The sequence below is a fragment of the Sparus aurata genome, chromosome 22, assembly GCF_900880675.1.
Source record: "Sparus aurata chromosome 22, fSpaAur1.1, whole genome shotgun sequence".
In the NCBI taxonomy this organism is placed as follows: domain Eukaryota; kingdom Metazoa; phylum Chordata; class Actinopteri; order Spariformes; family Sparidae; genus Sparus; species Sparus aurata.
This window is the reverse complement of record NC_044208.1, coordinates 12,062,719-12,083,172: the sequence shown is the minus strand read 5'-3', so window position 1 is coordinate 12,083,172 and position 20,454 is coordinate 12,062,719. Positions and strand designations below refer to the sequence as shown.

The 20,454-nt window shown below is 38.9% G+C and overlaps 1 protein-coding gene across 1 annotated transcript in view; it reads left to right on the top strand.

Annotated features, from left to right (window-relative positions):
* The window catches only part of LOC115574212 (dihydropyrimidinase-related protein 5-like), a 30,122-nt gene extending 9,668 nt beyond the window's left edge, over positions 1–20,454 (top strand). The window contains exons 2-14 of the mRNA XM_030405584.1: positions 2,214–2,328; positions 3,860–4,009; positions 10,830–10,988; positions 13,825–14,004; positions 14,368–14,436; positions 15,268–15,312; positions 15,405–15,480; positions 15,591–15,747; positions 15,918–16,059; positions 16,239–16,381; positions 16,483–16,690; positions 18,074–18,257; positions 18,350–20,454. Of these exons, the coding sequence (XP_030261444.1) occupies positions 2,214–2,328; positions 3,860–4,009; positions 10,830–10,988; positions 13,825–14,004; positions 14,368–14,436; positions 15,268–15,312; positions 15,405–15,480; positions 15,591–15,747; positions 15,918–16,059; positions 16,239–16,381; positions 16,483–16,690; positions 18,074–18,257; positions 18,350–18,435 (1,714 nt within the window). The 3' untranslated portion in view covers positions 18,436–20,454. The remainder of the gene's footprint in view (positions 1–2,213; positions 2,329–3,859; positions 4,010–10,829; positions 10,989–13,824; positions 14,005–14,367; positions 14,437–15,267; positions 15,313–15,404; positions 15,481–15,590; positions 15,748–15,917; positions 16,060–16,238; positions 16,382–16,482; positions 16,691–18,073; positions 18,258–18,349) is intronic.

Here is a 20,454-nt window from a genome sequence, read left to right as displayed (position 1 = left end):
CTCACTTTTGTTGATCCCATTAGATTTGCTCAAGCTGCTTTTTTCCCCCAAAAAATCTTCTCAAAGTACCTCATGTTAAAAATCCATTTGGTTAAAATACACTTTTCATGTACAATTTACTTTGAAATATGTAGATATTTATAAGTACTCAAAAGTCTAATAAAAATCCCACACCTGAAAGTAACATTTCTGTCATCAGACAGATCATTGGAAAGTACAAGAAGCCAGTAATCAATACAGGTTGTCTGAAGCTCTCAAACCACAAGATTTAGCTAAATAGGATTCTGTACATAAGCTGTGTGTGACATGTACTGTAACTAATGAAACCTGAAATTACCATTGCCAGAAGTTATTATTATCTTTTGTATAGGAGGGGGCGGGGGAAATGCCCACAAACACCACCAGGCATTTATTTTAAATGTGCTCATTGTGCAACTTACAGTAAAATGTCTGAAATTAGGTTAATTAGATCCATGTTTGTTAACTAGAAGCCCTGTAGGAAATTCATCATGCTTTAAGTATTTATAGGAAGTAGGGCAGCAACCAGCAACATTTTTTTTTTATTAATCATTTGATTTTAAATTTCAGATAATAGTGGAAAAATTAAGGTTTTCTAAAGCCCAAAATAATGTCTTAGATTACTTGCTAACAGTCCAAACCCATGAAATATTTAGTTTTACTATCTAAGCCATTGGAAAAGCTGGAACAATGTATTGTTTGGAATATTTGCCAGGTAAACAAATTATATGTAATGTTTTTATTAAAAAGACTAAAATCAACCAGACCTTTGTTATTTATCTATAACAATTGGCAAACAAAGAGAAATCATTAAATTAATGGTAATGATTGTTTCATTTGATTGCTACAACTCCTGGGAAAAATGTCAGATGATGCATCATTTGTTAACAAGACTAAAAGTAGAATGTGTAAAACTTCCATACATTACCTCATCCTTGAAAATTTGTGCCTGAATCTTGCAGATACTGGTGGTTGTTTACCAAAAAAGAACACAACTCCCATGATCCTATGCTACTTCACAACATCATCAAACTACATTTTTTGTTTTCATTGTTTTGATTGAAAGAACCCAAGCAACAGAAACTACTTACTGTGGGTTTCAATGATTGAATGGATTATGAAAACATTGTTTTTTTGTCGTTGTAATTCTCCAATTGTGTCAGCTCTAGATGGTTGTATCCATCAGAGTATGTCAAGCTTGTCCACTAAAAACGAGTCCATGATATACTCTATGAGAATCTTTTCCAATCCCACAGATACTGTAATAGATTTGTAAATTATGGATCCTCTGCTCGCTACTTAATATTTCATAGACCGAGCTGACACGCTAAAAGCTTGGAGGAAGTTTTCCATCTCCTGAGACAAAAAGACAGAATATGTGTCAAACACTGTTTCTCAGCAGAAAACAAGATGAACAGACTGGTGTAATATGGATGATTAGCTCCTTCAGAGGCAACATCGTACCAATCTGTTTTTTTAATGAGTGAAAACTTATTATTAGATAATATTACAACATCATTTCTGCAACAAAGGTTGTGAAACATACTCAAAGCCACAAGTCACATATTAGACTTCTACTAAGGCACCTGAATACCACTCATGATCCTGTGAACTATTTTGCATTCATTATTGTTTGCAGTTGGCAGAAAGAGTATGAAAAGGATCTTTATAAAATTCAGGTTCATGTAATGAGACAAGAGAGATGAAAACAAATGTTCTTCTTGATTATAGTTTTTTTTTTCACATCGTTATATTGAACCCTTGAATCAAGAATTTTTTTTACCAAAAATATCTACCTAGTTTTCAGAGGGATGTTTAGATTTCAAATGATTGTGTTCTTTGTTGTTTTTTGTCATTTTGATTTGTATCCTTTCAAACAGTACAATTTTTTAAGGCTCAATCCATTCAAAAACATGGATTGGTTTGCAGTAGGCAAAACGTAATTCATCATTTTTGCACAGAATCATTGGACAGCTTTGTGGGAGGAGTGTACAAATTAGTGGTTTCCAGTTGGGCTGCCGCTCAGACACGCCAAATGAGTCATTCAGCAGCATTTTCTTGGTTATTTCCCAGTTTTTTTCCCAGCAGAAAGCTGCCAGCACAGAACTCAAGCTCTGTGGTAACAGTGTTGACATTATGGTCTTCATGTTTATAGTGTAATATTAAGTGAAATGTCTTTTTTGTTCCTCTGATAGGACTATGGCTGCCAACATGGGCTCGATGCGTATCCTCATCAAGGGAGGGAAGGTGGTCAATGATGACTTCACCCAAGAAGCAGATGTCTACATTGAGAACGGCATCATTCAGCAGGTAGACCATATGTACACACACGCTGTACAAATACACACAATTTCATAAAATACCATGCACATTAAAACATAAGCCATACCTTTATTTCTCTTGAGATATTTCTCTGTCTGTTATGACAGACAAGCAAACTATTTGACAGACACATTCATTGTCCAGAGAGTTCCCAGCTGTTGGTGTGACTCATTTCTCAGTAATACATTATGAGGAGAATGGACTGTTCTGTGAACTCTGTGGCCTCTTCATGATGATAGTGAAAGCTATAATTAGCTCACAGAGCGTTGTCATGGAAATAAGCACCAGTTTATGTGAGGAGGATGCATTCGACTCAGAAACTTGGAAAGCTTAGCTGTAAACCCACTGAAACACCACTGCCATAGATAGTCGTGCTCACACACTTTGTGAACATTTTTTATATTTTATATTTCACTTACAGTAACATTATTGTTAAGAGGACCAGTGTTTGGAGAACTTAAACATAGACACGTGTGAATAAGGTTGTTTATTCTGATTTGCCAGTTAAGTGATCATTTTTAAGGCATTGAGAAGGTGATAATACACAACATAGTTAAAAGAATGATGACACAGGTGTAGGCTGATAACACTACAATGTAAAGCAGAGTGGTATTTTTCTTCAGTGAGCATTTACTATGAAAGCATGTACGTATGTTAAGCCAGAGCCTATTAACATCTGAAATGACCAAATTTACGATTAAATATAGGGACTTACCAGTTGAGAACCTTTGGGCCAATAAGGTAGTTTTTTGCTGTTATTGTTCCTTTCTCTTTTGTGTCAGGGAAACCAAGAAATCTTGATTATAAAAGTAATTCAGCCCTTCATTCCATCGTCTTTAAAAGAGCACAAATATGGTCTAACCAGTAAACAAGCTTTAAGATAACCTTCTTTTAAGAAAAGGTAAAAAAAAAAAATGCTCATAGAATTGCTAATAGAACAGTGCCTCATAGAACTGAAACAAAGTTAGCTGGCTACCTGTATTGAGAAAGTTAAGCTAATGCAATTAACAGTGACATTGAGAGATTGAGCCTTACATAGCCTTACCAACTGATGGCAAGGATGCCTCGAGCCAGTATCTCATGAATGTGCAAGCAAAAAAAATTTGATATGGTACATCAGATAAATAACAGCCAGTATAAGGGAATGTCATTTTGTGAGATAATAGGCTGATACTGGTCAACAAGACATATCTGTTGATACCACGTTAAGTTTAGCGCATTCCTGATTAAAAACACATGTTGAAAGTCGAGTAATTATTGTTGTGTTGTCACCTGGCCTAAGTCCTTCTGCTAACATACACAGATTGACAATGCTAACATGCTGAAGTTAAGCAAGTGCATTGTTTACCATATTCACCATCTTAGTCTGGACTAAAGTAAAGTAAAGTACATTGACCCAAACACAAATGGCCTTTGTAGCCCTTTATAATTATTATAAATTCAGGTTCAGATGCATGTTATGGGGCATATTGCTTCTTAATAAAGTTGTGTAATTTATGCTTTTTGTTCTTCGTGGCAGGTTGGAAAGGAACTGATGATACCGGGCGGGGCTAAGGTGATTGACGCCACTGGAAAGCTGGTGTTGCCAGGCGGAATAGACACCAGTGTGCATATGCAGGACAGTTTCATGAATGCAGCCATTCAGGATGACTTCTACAGTGGGACCAAGGTATACACACACAAACACACACACACACACACACACACACACACACACGCATGCACACATATATGCACACATAAGACTGTGTTATGACCCGTCAGCATGCCTGTGATTAACACATTTAGAAACCAGAGACAGCTGTCATACACAGACATACTTTCTCTCTCTCTCACTCTTTATTTTCAATATAAATTCATCGAGACTAATGACCACATATGTTTTCACGCTGGTCCTTCATCAATTAAATCCAAACAGCTGGTTGATGGCAAAGACTTATCTTTACCCACGCTCACACACAGCTGTTCAGCCTTCATTCATAGTGGGTTTATTAAATTTTTTTTCAGATGGTCTGCATGTTTTCCACTGATCCCCTAAGACTCACAGCAGAGAAGATGATTTGATAATTGGCAGACTTAAAAATTTGAAAGGAGTGTAATTGTTGCCCAGAGCAGTATGTGTAGGAGGATGTTGTGGGCTGTTTTTGTTCTTGTTGCCTGACAGATTTTGATTTCGGGGGGGGGGGGTTAAATTATAGGCGTCAACTCAGTGTTCAAGGGTGTGGCAGTTGTTCGACATAATGTAAGCTTAGATCAAACACATTTGCAAAAATCCATTGAAAGTCTTACAGCAATTGTGCATTTAGGACCAATGTTCCTTCCTATGATGAAGATTTTCTTAGTGAAACACGTTTATCCCCCCCAAAAAATTACACCACTGTAGTGTTGTTTTCATCAACGATGACGATGATGAAATTATTTTGTTGACGCTCCTTTTTTTCATGACGATAACGAGACGGTGACGAGATAAACATGGCTCTTTGAAGCAGCAAGCTGGGAACAGTCGATACTTTCAAATTAAAAGCCCCCCACTAAGAACCCAGTTCTATGCTCCAATGGGGTGCAATATGAAGCTGTTATTTTGAAGACAAATTCGTTGTCACTGTTCACTGCCCAACTTCGAGCTTCACGTCACGTCACATGTTTACGCCTACCCCCAGATAAATGGACGTATTTTAAATATAATCCGTAAGTACTGGAGAGTGCTGTTGGACAGAAACCTTTTATCTCCATATTTCAACTTTTCAACTGTTTTTCCAACATATTTCAACTGTTTTTTTCATGAATTGATGCCCTACTTCATCATACAAGAGTGTCACACATAAGTTGTGAAAATTGCAGATCTACAAGTTCAACACATCATGAGCTTGCAGATCTTATGTACTTGTAAAAGACTATGCTTCTTCTTTTGTTTTTTTATCTAAAACTGACTGAAACTAGACTAAAACCTGTTTGAGTTTTCGTCGACTTGACCTGGACTAAAACTATCACATATAGAAATGACTAAAATTTGACTAAAACTAAAAAGCATTTTAGTCCAAAAGATTAAGACTAAGACTAAATCTAAAATGGCTGCCAAAAACAACACTGCACCACTGGGGTTCCAGAAAATGAGTGAGTTTAATGGTAGAGGATGATGACTGCCCGAAGAGAGCTCTGGTTTTAATTTTGTCATGCTTATCGAATGTTTTAAATGCTGATTTTATTCTGTTGTCTATCATTTTGAGATTTGTTCAGCAATTATTCCCTGCAAATTAAACTCTCAGCGTGTGTTGGTGGTGATATTACACAAGATAAATCTGTATCAAGCACAATCACAAACTTATCTTGGTTATTTTTGTTGTTTTTAAGTATTTCAGGCAAACAAAAGTAATCTCTAATAATATTCAGATTTCTGTAGAAAATTAATTTTGCTATTACTGTGTAAGATTAGAGCTAAAAACGCAAACAGAAATCATGATCTATATCAAAGAATATTTTTATTCATTGTGATTTCTATTTGTTATATCCATCCACAGTCCTGCATATTGGCCTTCTTTCGGTTCAGTACTATATCTGCCCTCTAAGTACATCAGCTGAATTTTTGGATTATAATTTCTAGTATCTGTCTTCTTAAAAACAGTGCCAGTGCGTTTAGAAGACTTTGTGGTAAATGGTATTAACTGCAGGGTCTTTGCAGTGCTGTATCTGAATGAGGTCTGAGTCTAATGGAATGCCAGATGAATTGGGGTGAGAGGAATTTGGTGGATTGAATCGTCCATATGCCAGCTTTACCTCGGCAACCCCCGATCATCACCCCCTACCCACTGACCTTGCTGCCATGGCAACTAACCCCCCGCTCTTAGTGTGGAAATCAGAGGCAGCAAATGTGTGTGAACGCATGTCCACGGTAGTATTGTGTGGTCTCTATGGTGACTGTGTTGCTGCGGCAACAGCTCATGTGCAATTGTGATGAACCCCAAAACTATTTCCCCTGGCATCCTCCTTGCTCCCTCCCATTGTTTTGTAACAGTCTGCTCCCTCTCCTTCCATCCTCCTCTCTTACCCCCTTACTGTTTCCTCTCCTTCATCCCATTCTATCTCACCCACTGCTCCCCTGCAGTGCAAATTCACACTGACTTACAGCAAGAGGGGGATTTATATAACTGAGTCGACTGGTAGAACATTTAAAGGGAGAACATGCAGTGTAGATACTAGTGTAGATAGTTTTGTGTCCAGATATTGAGCTGAGTTGTGTATAGACTTAATGCTAACAGATCTCAGACCAGATCAGATATACACACCATTCAAGAATTGCCTCTGGCAGAAAGTAGATGTTTTAATAATAATATAAAGTATCTGCTACACGCTGTCACAAAATGTTGATATGATCATCTAAAGATGTTTTTTAAGACATATTTGGTTCACTGGACAAATACTCAGCTAAAATATCATCAGACCAGCTCTGTATTTCTCTGAGTAGGCTCTGCAGAGATCTTTTTAATGTCTCTGCAAGCACGAGACGTAGAGGGAGATGATGAGGTGGAGGAGGTGAAGGGGATGAAAGACGGTGAGCTGCTCAGCTGTAATGGGAAGCATGAGGGGTCCTGATAGAAGCTGTTCACAGAGCAGCAGTGGTAATCTGTCTGACACTGATAGCCTCTCCCAGAGTCCATGATGTAGAGACCCTCTCATCCTCTCAGATCTGTCACATCTCACTCACTCTCTCCCCCTGTGTCATACATACAGTACATGTAGCTTTCTGTGTGCTTATTGTTTTTTTGGGATCATATGATTGAACAATTAAATTATGTATTGTCATCGATTACAGGAAACTTGGGCTACGACAAAAAAATATTTTTTCAGTTCATAATTTTTTCTATAAAATTGCAAAAATGTTGTGATGTCTGAAAATTAAGGTGGCAACTAATCTATTTAGCATTATCCATTAATCTGCCAGTTACTTCCTCATTAGATAAATTAATAGTTGGGTCAATAAACGTTAAGACGATGTTAGAAAATGTCTCCAAAAGCTCAAGTTGTCATTTTCAGGTGTTGATTTTCTCTTCAAATTTGTCCCTAACCCAAAAATATTCAGTTTACTACAAGAAAACACAAAGAGCAGCAAACACTCACTGTAAGATGATGGAACAGTGTATATTTTTGTCTTTTTTGCTTAAACAATTAATAAATTATCACCACAGTTGCTATTAACAGTGGTAAAAAATGTTTCCAGTTGACTCATCGTATATTCGAATGCTCATTTAAACTCTGCTTCAAATTGGTCATTTCAGTTTTTTTTTTTTTTATAAAACAGAGTGAGAGTTATGTATTTTTATTCAATAAATCACAATTGATTATTGAATAGTTTTCTCTTTCTATAATACCATGTTGACTTTTGTTTTAGATGCAGTGATTTGTGCATCACAATCTGCTACCAGCACACACTGACAGATGCACATTTGAACACACCCCCTCTCCTTCTGTCTGTTTTACTTTCTTGTCGGGGATTATCTTCACAGCAGGAGTTGGGGTCTTTAATAGAGTGGGGGATTCATGTTAAAACACAGTTTGGGATTTATTTGTCAACATCCACTTTAACCCTGCTGTCAAGGATCAGTAACATGTTTAAGGAATCAAAGGGGGGTGTACAGACAGCATATTGGGTTTACTGACAAGAGAGCTGTTAGATTAAAGCCATGTTGATGATCTGATAGTAGTGATTTACAAAAGGATAAACACCGTCTGCTTTTACAGTCAGGCACCATATGTATGTATGTACGTATATGAGTATGTTTGTTGTTTATTTCTGACACAATGACAACATGTTTTCAGCATCACAACACACAGTTCATGTTTAAATTAACACAATATATACATATCATAATCCTTACAGTAAAAACATGTTTGTTTTCTGTTTGTTCCTACAGTTGAATGTATGAGCTTTACTGTGTAGTATAATGTATGTGCAGAGTTTGACACCAGAAGGTTGTTTTCACATTCATCTGCCCAAAGTGTACATTTTCTCTGAGCTGATAAGCTGATTTTAAAAGGTGGGCCTACGAGCATGATTTGTGACATCATAAGATAGCTGGAAGCCAATACTGAGCCATTACTTGGGACCAATACTTTTTTAGTGAAAAGATTCAAATTAATAGTGGGTAAGAAATGTGGCTGGAAGGGATCCAAAATCCTAGATGTCTAATGAAATTCTTTATATATGATAACATTTTACAGTAATTTGGCCAGATTTTATATTTTTGGACATTTCTTTCAACTATTTACAAAAGATGACTGCTCACAAATAGAGTCCACTGAACAAAGGACTAAAACAAAAGAAAAGAAAAGTCGAAAAACTGCCTGATTCATCTGGTTCCTCTGCTGGTTTCATCAGCAACACCAGTTTCAAATAGTTTCATCAGAGCAGCTCAGACTGAATATGTACTATGGGTGATAACTGCCTGTCAGTGACGATGATTGTTATTTCTTAAATCTCTTCTTAGCAGATTTATAATTAAGAACTGTCTAAAATTAGACTGTAGTAACAGATGCAGCCTAAAAAGTGGAAACAGGGCAAGATTAAAGACACCTCGTCCTGCAGACAGTTTCTTTATTCCTGCCTGGCAGAGGAAAATCAGATACTTTGCTCAGCAACTCTCACACTGATGAAAATGCATAATTATAGTGTTCAGTGCACATGGCTTTCTCCCCTTAGCTCTTGCGTTGAGTTTATTTCCCATCTTCTGCTCACACAATCGCCCTTTTTCGAGAAGTGTAATGGCAATACATTTTAATTAAGGCCATGCAGGCAGACAGTGTAAATCCCACAATCCCCAGCTGTGTCCATGTCCTCTGACACACACACACACACACACACACACACACACACACACACACACCACACACACCACACACTGACAGTGATCAATTACACTACACAGCTCATGCACACATGTATGCAGAGACCTTATGCTGACGCTGCAGATGATTCGACTGGTTACTATGGTTATGGTCCACCTGATAGCTGGCTGGCTGGCGGCGCTGTCACTTATAAGTAGACAAGCCCGCCCCTGTCTGCGACATGTCTGGAGTCTGGAGCACTGATATAATAATCAGAGTTTTCATATTAGATATAATTTTATTCAGGCCAGGTTGGAGAAATGATTGAAGATGAGCACTATTTTGGTAGTGAGCACCTGTTTTAGCTCAGAAGATGTGAAAATGAACTGGGGTGTTACCTGTTTTTATCTCTCTCTGCTCATTTCCTGTTTCATAAATGATCATTGCCTGCTTCCCCATCACGCTTCAGTGTAATATCCCTGTTAGACTCTGTTAGAGGATATTGAATGGGAGTTTCAGATGGCGAGAGGAGGAGGAGGGTGGGGACGTTCGACAGGCATGGCTGAGCAGTATCTGTTGTCATGGCTACACGAAAGTGCATTTATCATTCAGTCGACGAATTCGAAGTCAACGCAGACCAATCCCCGTCATTTTTCACAGCCTGTCATCCTCTTTTTACTCTCATACTTCTCTGTGTCGTCTGCTGTCTAACTTTCTTCACTGTCTCCCTTTCTTCATCAGTCATTTCCTCTCTCATCCTCTTCTTCCCCCTTATGTTTCCTGTCCTGTCTTGTTGCAAAAAACAGGCATCAGTATTAGAAAAGTTAACTTGTTTAAAGGGTATTCTAAGGAGTACTATTCTCGTGAAAGCTCAACTCGAGTGCTCTTTTTAAAGATTTTTTCTGGCATAGACACCTTTAATAAGGAGTAGACAGATAGGAAATACGGGAGAGAGAGGGGGATGTGACATGCAGCAAAGGACCTCCGGCCGGAATCGAACCGGGGTCGGCTGCATATATGGCATGCGCTCCAACCACTCGACCACCTGCGCGCCGAGTGCTCTTTTTAAAAATGAAACTCACCATCAATTTTCCAATATTTTTGTAAACCTGAAACCTGCAGAGGTTTCTTCAGAGGGAGCAAATCAATGTCATCAGAAGTTTTTTATTTTTATTTTATAGAGTTAGGTTTTATTTTGTTATAATAAGGTAACAGACTTAGTTAGGTTTTATTTCTGTTATTTTTATTTCCCTTTCCACGTGGAATAACAAGACACTGCTATACATCAAACAGCGACATAATAAAACATTTTCTGTAATTGCATGTACAAAACCAAAAATTACAGAAATTTTTCACAGAAAGAAAAACAAAGCAACAAGCCTGAAGTTCGTCTCCATCTCCAAAGCTTTATAGCTAGTAGATTTTAACACTCTTATGTGAATAATTATGTCAGTCTTTGTGCATCGGTCTTTATGCAACTAGTCGACCATGATGATGATGATGATGATGAGTAAACAGTTCATGAGGAAGCACTATTGCTCATTGTCACCAAGACAAGCACAGTCTATGTGCTTTACACTGGCATCATTGTTCTCGTCTGCAATCAGTCTCTCTTTTCTCTTTCTCTCCCTCCTTCCTCTCACCTCTCCTCACCCCCTCACTTCACCAAGGCGGCTCTGATGGGTGGCACCACCATGGTTATGGCTCTGGTCCTGCCTGAGCAACACTGCTCCCTGCTGGACGCCTATGAAAATTGCCGAGGTCAGGCCGACGCAAAGGCGTGCTGTGACTACGCTCTGCATGTCGGGGTGACCTGGTGGGGATCAAAGGTAAGAGCCAGTGAGGGGACAACATGTGAACTGTACCAGGACCAATGAACAGCATTGATATTTTTGTTTTTATGAGCAAATATCCGTCTTTGATGTTTTGCTCCTTAAGCTTTTATCTTCGCTGAATGAATAATAAATCAACCAAACCATTTTCATATATGGGTAACATGTGTAACGACCTAGATTAAACCTGACATGAACTAGGTTAACACACATGCTCACTGGGCACGTTAGGCAGATTCTATGAATCAACATGCTTCATTCAGCCTTTGGCTTTAATATCTGTGCTGTATCGTCTGCTGACTTTGTGCATTTGACTCTTATTATTATTGTAAGATGTTAAATGCCACATTGTAGGGCTGCACGATATTTTATAAAAAAATATATTGAGATTATTTTGACAGATATTGCAATTGTGATATGATACAGAGTTAGTTGGAATGACCATTTTGCATAAGAATTTTCATTTCTACTGAAAAACACATCTACAATCACAATGATGTGACATTTGTTTGTGTCTGTACCAAACAAACATGTTTTCTTACACCTGGGGCCTGTTTCAGGAAGCAAGTTTAACAAACTCTGAGCCTAACCCTGAACTCTGAGTTGACTTACCCTGTGAAGTGAAACTCTGAGTTTTCAGTTCCAGAACAGCTGATCTGAGTTAGGTAAGTCAACTCTGAGTATGTTGACTCTGAGTTGAGCTCGTGCCTGACAACTGGTAAAAAGCCATCATCAATGGAACTCCGATACTGTGATTCACCATGGCAACAGGGGAGAAAACAGGAAGCAGACATTTTCTGGGGGAAAAAAAGTAACACGGCTGCGGCTGTAATAAAAATCACTGACAGAGTTTTAGATGCGGTCGTCTTTTCATTTTGGATTTAACATCACTTTCTTTTATATTAGCCCTTGAGGAAGTGGTTGAATGTTGTTAAATGCTTTGTTTCATTTTATTTTAGGCTGTTTTATTTTATTTAAATCAGCTGAAAATGACATATAGAAACAGTCTCACGATGGCTCCTCACTTTGGTTTTATTTCACATATTAAACAAAGTAAAAGTTTATTCAGTGGATATTTTAACTTGTAGTAGCTTTTACCACCAACAGATGCTGTTTAACACACATCTGTGTCCTAACATCCTGCTGAGTGGTTACTTTTGTAGTTATCTGTGGGAAATAAAGAGAGCCAAATGAAATGTGAGTTATTTCTCTTTTTATGGCTGCTGGAAGGTGATTTATTAACCCGCGAAGTGATTTAAAAAAAAGAAAAAACCGAAGAGGATTGTTCAGATCTGAGAGCACGTCAGCGATGACGTGTAGCCTGATATTCGCTGTGCAGCCGGAGAATATAAATGACGGACTGATAAGAAGCGGTCTACTGTTCGGTTCAGTCCTCGTCAGGGAGTGAGAGCTCATCTAAATGAATCTAAATTCTCCTCCTGGTGTAAAACTATGTGAATTATTTCTGCTTCAACATGATCGGACTGAGAAGGAAAGGACGAACACTGTCAGACAGCTCCGTCAGACTCAGGGTTTCTTCAGGTAAACCTGCCAGTGAGCAGGTTATGTTCACAGAGTAAGTTACCGCAGTAACAGACCCAGAGTTTAAGTTACCTCTCTTTCTGGAACTGAAAACTCAGAGTTTCTCTCATCTCAGGGTTAACAAACTCAGAGTTTTCACAAAACCCGCTTTCTGAAATACCCCCCTGGAGGACAAGATTCGTATGCCAGGGCATTTCTGAATGCTGCATCAAAAGGTTGTTTTGTCAAACATTTAACCTTTATTCAAAAATCGCAGCTTCTTGTAATTTGGATGTTGCTTTTATTGCCGTATTGTGATTTTGATTTCCAGTAATTGTGCAGACCACCACATTGTCTGAAATCTAGCTGTTCCTTGTATAACCATAATATACTGGCAACTAGTGCTGTAAATGAGAACGATTGTCATTATCAATTAATCTGATGTTTAATCAGATTCACATGATGTTTTCAAATGTTTGGTTTTGTCCAACCAACAGCACAAAAACCCAAAGATGTTCAGTTTATAATGACATATTTGTTGATGAATTACTTCAGCCTTTACGGCCACATACCTTTTATAAATTCCTTGTAAGTGTTAATAATAAATCACACTTAAGAAATTACTATTATGTTTTCGGTCAACACTTAATATTATCTTTCTTTAGCATTGTTCCTGCAGGTATGAAAATATGTGGAACCTGAATAATTGTTTTATATCCTACTTACTTTGACCCCATTCGAATGAATTACAGTAAACAAAAATAAAAAAAGATTTTTTTAGGGGAAGTTTTATTTAATTAGCAGCAGTGATTTTGTGCATTGTTCCTGATGACAGAATGGTTAATGTGTGCTGCATGAATGACAATACTACAGATACAATGCTTCTTTTATGTGGATTTAGTGAGGATGTATTCTCCTTCATTTGAATTTTGATGACTCCTTTACTGCAGTGTAACTAGAATATATACTCTTCAAATCATCATATACTTTCTGTTTACTGTATTTTGATTGAATTAAATGGATTTTACTATGGATAAATGTCTCTGTGGGACTGTGATACTCACTAATGTGGATGCAATGTGATCTCACTCTGGCTGCTCTCCAAGCTCATTTCATGCCCCACATAACACACACATAAGCACACACACACACACACACACACACACACACACACAATAAAAGACAATATTTCCCCTGGCTAACACTCTCTACTATCTGCCTCTGCTAATACAAACTCCCCCAGTCTTCAACAGTGATTGGCTGCTAGAGTCAGTTCAGATCCTTGAACTCCTGACCTATGTCCTGTGATCAGGTGCGTAACGAGATGGAGACCCTGGTGAGGGAGCACGGAGTGAACTCATTCCAGATGTTCATGGCCTACAAAGACTTTATGATGCTGAGGGACTCTGAGCTCTACCAGGCGATGCAGACCTGTAAGGACATTGGGGCCATTGCACGCGTCCACGCTGAGAACGGAGAGCTGGTGGCTGAGGTGCACGTCCAAAAAACACACAAATCAACACACACATATCTTCACTTGTTTTATTTCTTTTAACTTTAAAATCAAAACAAAACAAACAGAAAGCCCAAAGGACTGTGTGTGGAATGGCAGCAATATGTGCAATATAGCTTGTTTATTTGAAATTTGTTCTATATGGGTTGAGAAACTCAATCCCTCTTTTCCAATATTGATAAAATATGTCAGAGTCTCAAAGCAAAAGTTAGTTTTTTTCTTACAAAAGATACTGTGACCTTCTGTATGTGTATGCTTTTTTTTTTCTTCTAATGAAGAAACAATTATAAAATTGAACTTGTGTTTTTATGTGTTTGTGTACAATTTTGTGTGTGTTTTTAGAGCGCCAAAGAGGCTCTGGATTTAGGCATCAGTGGACCGGAGGGTATTGAGATCAGTCGACCAGAAGAGGTAAATTTCCTTCTAAGGTTATTTCTCGTCAGTCAGTAATTTTTCCAGGAGATGTTCATCTCTGCTAAAGTGACATGAATTGAACTATTTTAGAATGTCTGTGCTCTTAGTTTGTCTCTTCTTGAATCCTTAAACTGTGGTAAAATCTCATTTTAAGGGTCGGTTGTTTTCATCACAATGAAAACTAGATTTAGACAAACTTGTAGGCATGATGAGTTTTGGTGCTTAACCCCAATGAATTAATTTAAAAGGTAATCCATATGATCCAAAGGGTTTTTCACACTGCACTTACCCAGATGCTAAAAGCATTTGTGAAACCCCGGCTAACAAAGCTTTTCACACTCATAATTCCTAAATCCTGGCAAATTTCCAAGTGTGCTTGCTGGTCAGCCCTGAGTTTGCAGGAAAATTGACCGAACACAGGGCTAATAGGTGCCAGTGTGAAACGGGGTCAAAGTAAACACTAGACTTTGAAAGTAGTCATGCATTATCTCGAAAGTAAACATTAGCTATGTGGTTCAAAGGACATTCAACCCAGGGCTTGTAGAAATGCAGTGGTAATCGTATAGCCCAGGGCCAAGGTTAACCCTTGGTTAACAATGTATGTGTGGAAAGGGGCTTATGTATCCCAGGATAGCCCTGGGCTGAACAGATGTAGTGTGAAAAGTCCAACTGGTCCAAAATGGACTGTTCCTGTAAAGATGAATAAGCTGACCATGACCATTCACATATTGCAGTCTCTTTGGATAGACTTCAAGAGAAAGACCTAATATATGAATGTTGACTATTTATTTAACTTCTCACTTTGTGATTCTGTCTCATTGTCTACAGCTGGAGTCTGAGGCTACTCACAGAGCTGTCACCATCGCCAACAGGGTAAACAGACGCTAAACCCAATTTTAATATATTGTCTTTGTGCTGGTGTCTGTATGTCACTGATAAATTAATGAATGCTCTGGTGATTGCAGGCTCGCTGCCCAATCTACCTGGTAAACGTGTCCAGTATGTCTGCTGGAGATATGATTGCTGCTGCTAAGATGCAAGGTGAGAAGCTAAAAAATAACACTAGCATGAAGATTTTGACAGTTGTGATGACATAAACCAGGTGAAGATGATTTAAACAAACCACTTTGATCTTTTGGTCGTGTCTCTAGGTAAGGTGGTCCATGCAGAAACCACAGTAGCTCATGCAGTGCTGAATGGGATGCAGTATTATCACCAGGACTGGGCTCATGCTGCCGCCCACGTCATCGTCCCTCCTCTCCGCATCGACCCCAACACGCCCGGATACCTCATGGGCCTGCTGGGCAAGTATGTGCTCAGTCCAAAAATAAATGTGCTGTACTTGTAAAACGTGCCCCTAAAAGACATTACAGACATGTTTTTTTTATGATAATTGAGCTCAATGATTACTGATAATTTAGAATTGTATTGCCATTTAAGATAACGCAGTATACTGAACATGGACATCCTGTTTCTAGTGACACTTTGAGTGTTGTGGCGTCGGAGCACCGTCCATTCAGCACCAAGCAGAGAGCTTTGGGCAAGGAGGACTTCACAAAGATCCCTCATGGAGTGGCCGGTGTCCAGGACAGGATGAGTGTCATCTGGGAGAGGGGAGTGGTACGTATGCATATACAGTGGACACACAGACACACACATACAACCCTGCAAGCAAGATTGTGTGAGTTAGTGACATATTTTAGTGACAGTAACAGGAAGAGACTCTCTCTGCAAATAGGGAATGGAGTTGTATTTCCCTGATATTCATTTTGTTCTTCTTAATGCTTTTATACTTGTAGGTTACTGGAAAAATGGATGAGAATCGTTTTGTGGCAGTGACGAGCTCAAATGCTGCAAAGATCTACAACCTGTACCCACGCAAGGGTCGTATCATCCCTGGGGCTGACGCTGATGTCGTAGTTTGGGATCCTGATGCAACAAGGTGATGAAGTGGTTCATAAACACAGATTATTTCTAATTTGTGTTTTATTCAATGCAACCAACCAAAAGCACTGGTAGTAAATGGCTGTTCTGTCTTCACAGGACGATCTCTGTGAGCACTCAGGTGCAGGGCGGAGACTTCAACCTGTACGAGGGGCTGCGCTGCCACGGCGTTCCACTGGTCACCATCAGCCGAGGACGTTTGGTGTGTGAGAACGGTGTGTTCATGTGTGCTGAGGGCTCTGGGAAGTTCTATCCACAGCGCACCTTCCCTGACTTCCTCTACAAGAAGATGGTGCAGAGGGAAAAGGTGCATTCACTTTCATATCATTCAGTCACATCTGTTTTACATAAAAGCAGAATCAAACGACTAAAAGTTTCTTCACAGCTTAAGCAGATCTGTCAGTGCATGAGGGCTCGTTCTGTGCCCTGCTGTGTCAGCTGACAGTGAAGCTGCTACTAACACACCCATCATACTGTGTCTAACTGCACTGATTTGACAGTCCATATAAAGGATTTAATGCTCTTGCTCCCCCCTGCACGCTGACGCTGTTTTTCTGCTGCTGCTTGTCTGCAAAAACGTCCTCCACCCAAACTCTGCAGGGTTTGGTCGGCTCCGTTTTAGATGCACTGGATGGTTTATACTGCTAGCCTTTGGGAATTGCTTTTCTGTGCTTTCTGCATTTCAGTGTTTTTATATTCAGTAGTTTTCTAGTTTAATGTAAACCTCCCTACAAGAATGTTTAAGAGAAAGGGTCCCTATTTGTCTCAATTTACAATACATTGTACAATGAGTACAACTGGTTCTCTGCTTGTCTCTGTAGCGCTGGGCAGCGACCATATGGCACCTGGGGACCAATTCCAGCCCCAGATATATGGATATTTTTTAGTCTGTAAAAGTCAAATACTAAATAGATTAACTCAAATAAAACATTTGAACTGTATTAATCCAAAGGAAACTTCTTGTGCCAGTGAATGCTCAAAATTACAGTAACATAAAAATTAAAAAAACTAAAACACAATAGAAGAAGTCTCGAAAAGAAAAGAAGTAGAAAAAATAAGAACAAAGAACTAGTAAACTACAACTGAAATAGAATAAGATAGTGTATACAGTGAGATTGAGATGAGATCTTTAGTCTACTCTTGTGGATGCTCCTGAAGATAAAAACCATAAATGTCAAGTCAAATACTTTTATAGCCATCCCCACTTGCAACTTATGATGAGAGTGTATATGAAAGGATTTATAATGTTTTATCTCATTGATCACTTGAAGTGGAAACAGACAACCTTTCTCTTCTACTAGCTATTCCAATTGGTATTAGTGTTGCTGTCACAAAGACAACTGGATTGTTTCCTTTTTTAATCAGTCACTACACCACAGCACAATATTGAGTTTATCTATGATAGAGATGGTGCTAGGCTGCACTAGATTGCCACCAGTGTTCATTTACCTGGTAGATTTTGTATGTGGTGTTAGACAAAATAGCAATGGGGTTTGCAGGGAACCATCGAAAAGCAGATGGTGCCGTCATTCTACAGCCATTTTATTGTGCAATCAACATTTACATCCTAACGATACGTTAAAGCAAAACACTTTTTTATTGCCAGTTTCATATCCATACCCATTGTATTGTATTTTGTGTGTGTTCTGTATTTATTCTTGTTTTTTCACCTCTTCCCTCTCTATTTCAGACTCAGGCTTATAAAGGGGTTGCGAGGGATCCGTACTCTGGTGACGTGGCCATGGTGGCAAACACCATGAAGAAGGAGCTCGGTTTAGGCCCCATAGATGGAGATATGCCCAACAAAGGGCTCCAGGGGGCTCGTGTGCACCAGGGAGTCCGAGATCTCCACGAGTCCTCCTTTAGCCTCTCAGGTAGGCTGGAAAAAAAAACTCAAAACACTGCAGTCTTTTAATAAAACAGTTTTTGGTGATTTTTATGTAGAAAATTGGTGTTCTCCTCTCAGGGTCTCAGGTTGACGACCACATCCCGAAGAGATCCTCGGCTCGTATCCTGGCCCCTCCTGGTGGCCGCTCCAGTGGTATCTGGTAATCACTGGTGCTGGAGCTTCACCCGTCCGACCCTCCTTGTTTTGTATAATTCTGAGCAACCAGGAAAACTGCACTGATTTTCAATCACAGGATTAAAGTTAAGAAGGGAAAATAAATTCAAGCACGTCTGTGATTTGGGAAGACCTAACTGATGATCAGTGATCTGCCAAAGTGACTTTTACAAATCTAATTTGTGTCTTAATTGGATTGAATGACCTGACTAATTACAAGAGAGTGAAGGGCTATCCGTGATTTTAAAATGTTTTACCAAATTCAAGCTGATCATACTAACATTGAAGAAGTCTGCTCATTATCACCCTGCTCGTATCCCGTGAAGTAACGCAAACTAAACAAACTGTGAAAGAACAAAACCAGTACAGTTTTTGATGGTTTCAACTGAAGTGATGTCGACTGAATTATTTAAAAATAGTAGAACTGGATTCAGTGATTTATCTATTATACCCCTGTCACTCACTCACACACACACACACACAGACATACAGTACACTGTAGACACCATAGCTTTAGACTCATACAAAGATGTGTGTGGATTCTGTTTGTGATTAAACGCCCACTGTGTTCGGCTTCCTGCTGCACTGTGGGTTCCTCTAGCAGTGTTTTTATTTCCAATGGATGAACTGTGCTGTGTGGTGGTGAAATCCATCTGCTTCAAAACACTGTGTGATCCTACAGCTACACTCTCTAAAATAGAGTCAGACTCGACTTTATCCATCCTTATATTTTCACTGCCTCTGACTGAAACAACACTCACATATCCTGGAAACATTCCTGCCTCACCTGCTACATAGTAGGGTCTAGAGTTACTGAAGTATACAACCTGTGGGTGGGAACAAATCTGGTTCCACAACAGCTAAATGTAAGCATTTCTGTCATGGAAGTGTGCTATCTATAGACCTTGCAAAGGACTCAAAGGAAAGTCAGTTCTGTTTCTTCAAGGATGAATGAAGAGAACGTAATTTCAAAGATAACAAGAAGGAAAAGCTTTCTGTGACTTTGCTACTGACGAAACAAAACATAAAGAATATAGCTTGCTGTTATTTTATTTGATAATTTATCAAATCTAACAATTTTAAAGCTCTGAAAGTCCTGCCAGTCCATCAGTTATTGTGACAATTTCTTAGGCTAGTTCAAATTACAAGAAAGATTACTAATAATCATTTCCCCAGAAAACTCTGCCCTTCTAGCACCCAACCACAGTCTGACTAAGATTTGGGATTTACAAAAGTGTCTTTTCTGTGAAAGACATTTTGACAAGATAATTTTCTGGCAAAAACAAGAAAAGCTTGTATACTTGTTTATCTAAACTCACACTCAAAGACATCATCATGCACAAGAAGAAGGTGTTGAAATGAGTTTTCACAGTTGATAAATGAGGCCCCAGAGGGACCAAAAAGTAACTGAAAGAAATTAAATGATGATGTTGAGTTTCAGTAGCATCTCACTGCATTTTGAGAGCAAACTTCCTGTTTGTAGGAATAAGATGGGACTGTTGTTAGAGAAGTGTGTCTCCACAGAGCAGGAAGATTGAGCTGCACAGGCTGAAGAAAACCACTGATCCTCTCACCTCCTGACGATGTCTCATTCCTGCCTAGCAGTATTATATTTATACATGACCACGTCTTCTTGTCTGTGAACTATATATTTAGGATGTTTTTGTTTTGTTTTTTAGTTGAAAGGATAAATGTGCCAATGTGAATCACTTGTGTCACACTCACATTCATGCATGAAGAGCACCACATGGAGACAGAGGAGTAAAACCTCTCCTGAACGCCACAGGTTCACAACAACTGGTGCTGTTTTTTACAATTAACCTACAATGGCGTTATTTTATCGTTGGATGGTTTTGTTGTTTTGAAGGCACTGTGACTGGTCAGTGGCTGTGTGTGTTTGTAGATTCTTGTTGTGTTGGACAGTGAACCTGTTGAATCTGTAAGTGGCTGCTTGTTTCTTACCACAAGAGTAACGGCAAAAGAATAAAGTGAGAAAAATAACATCTTGA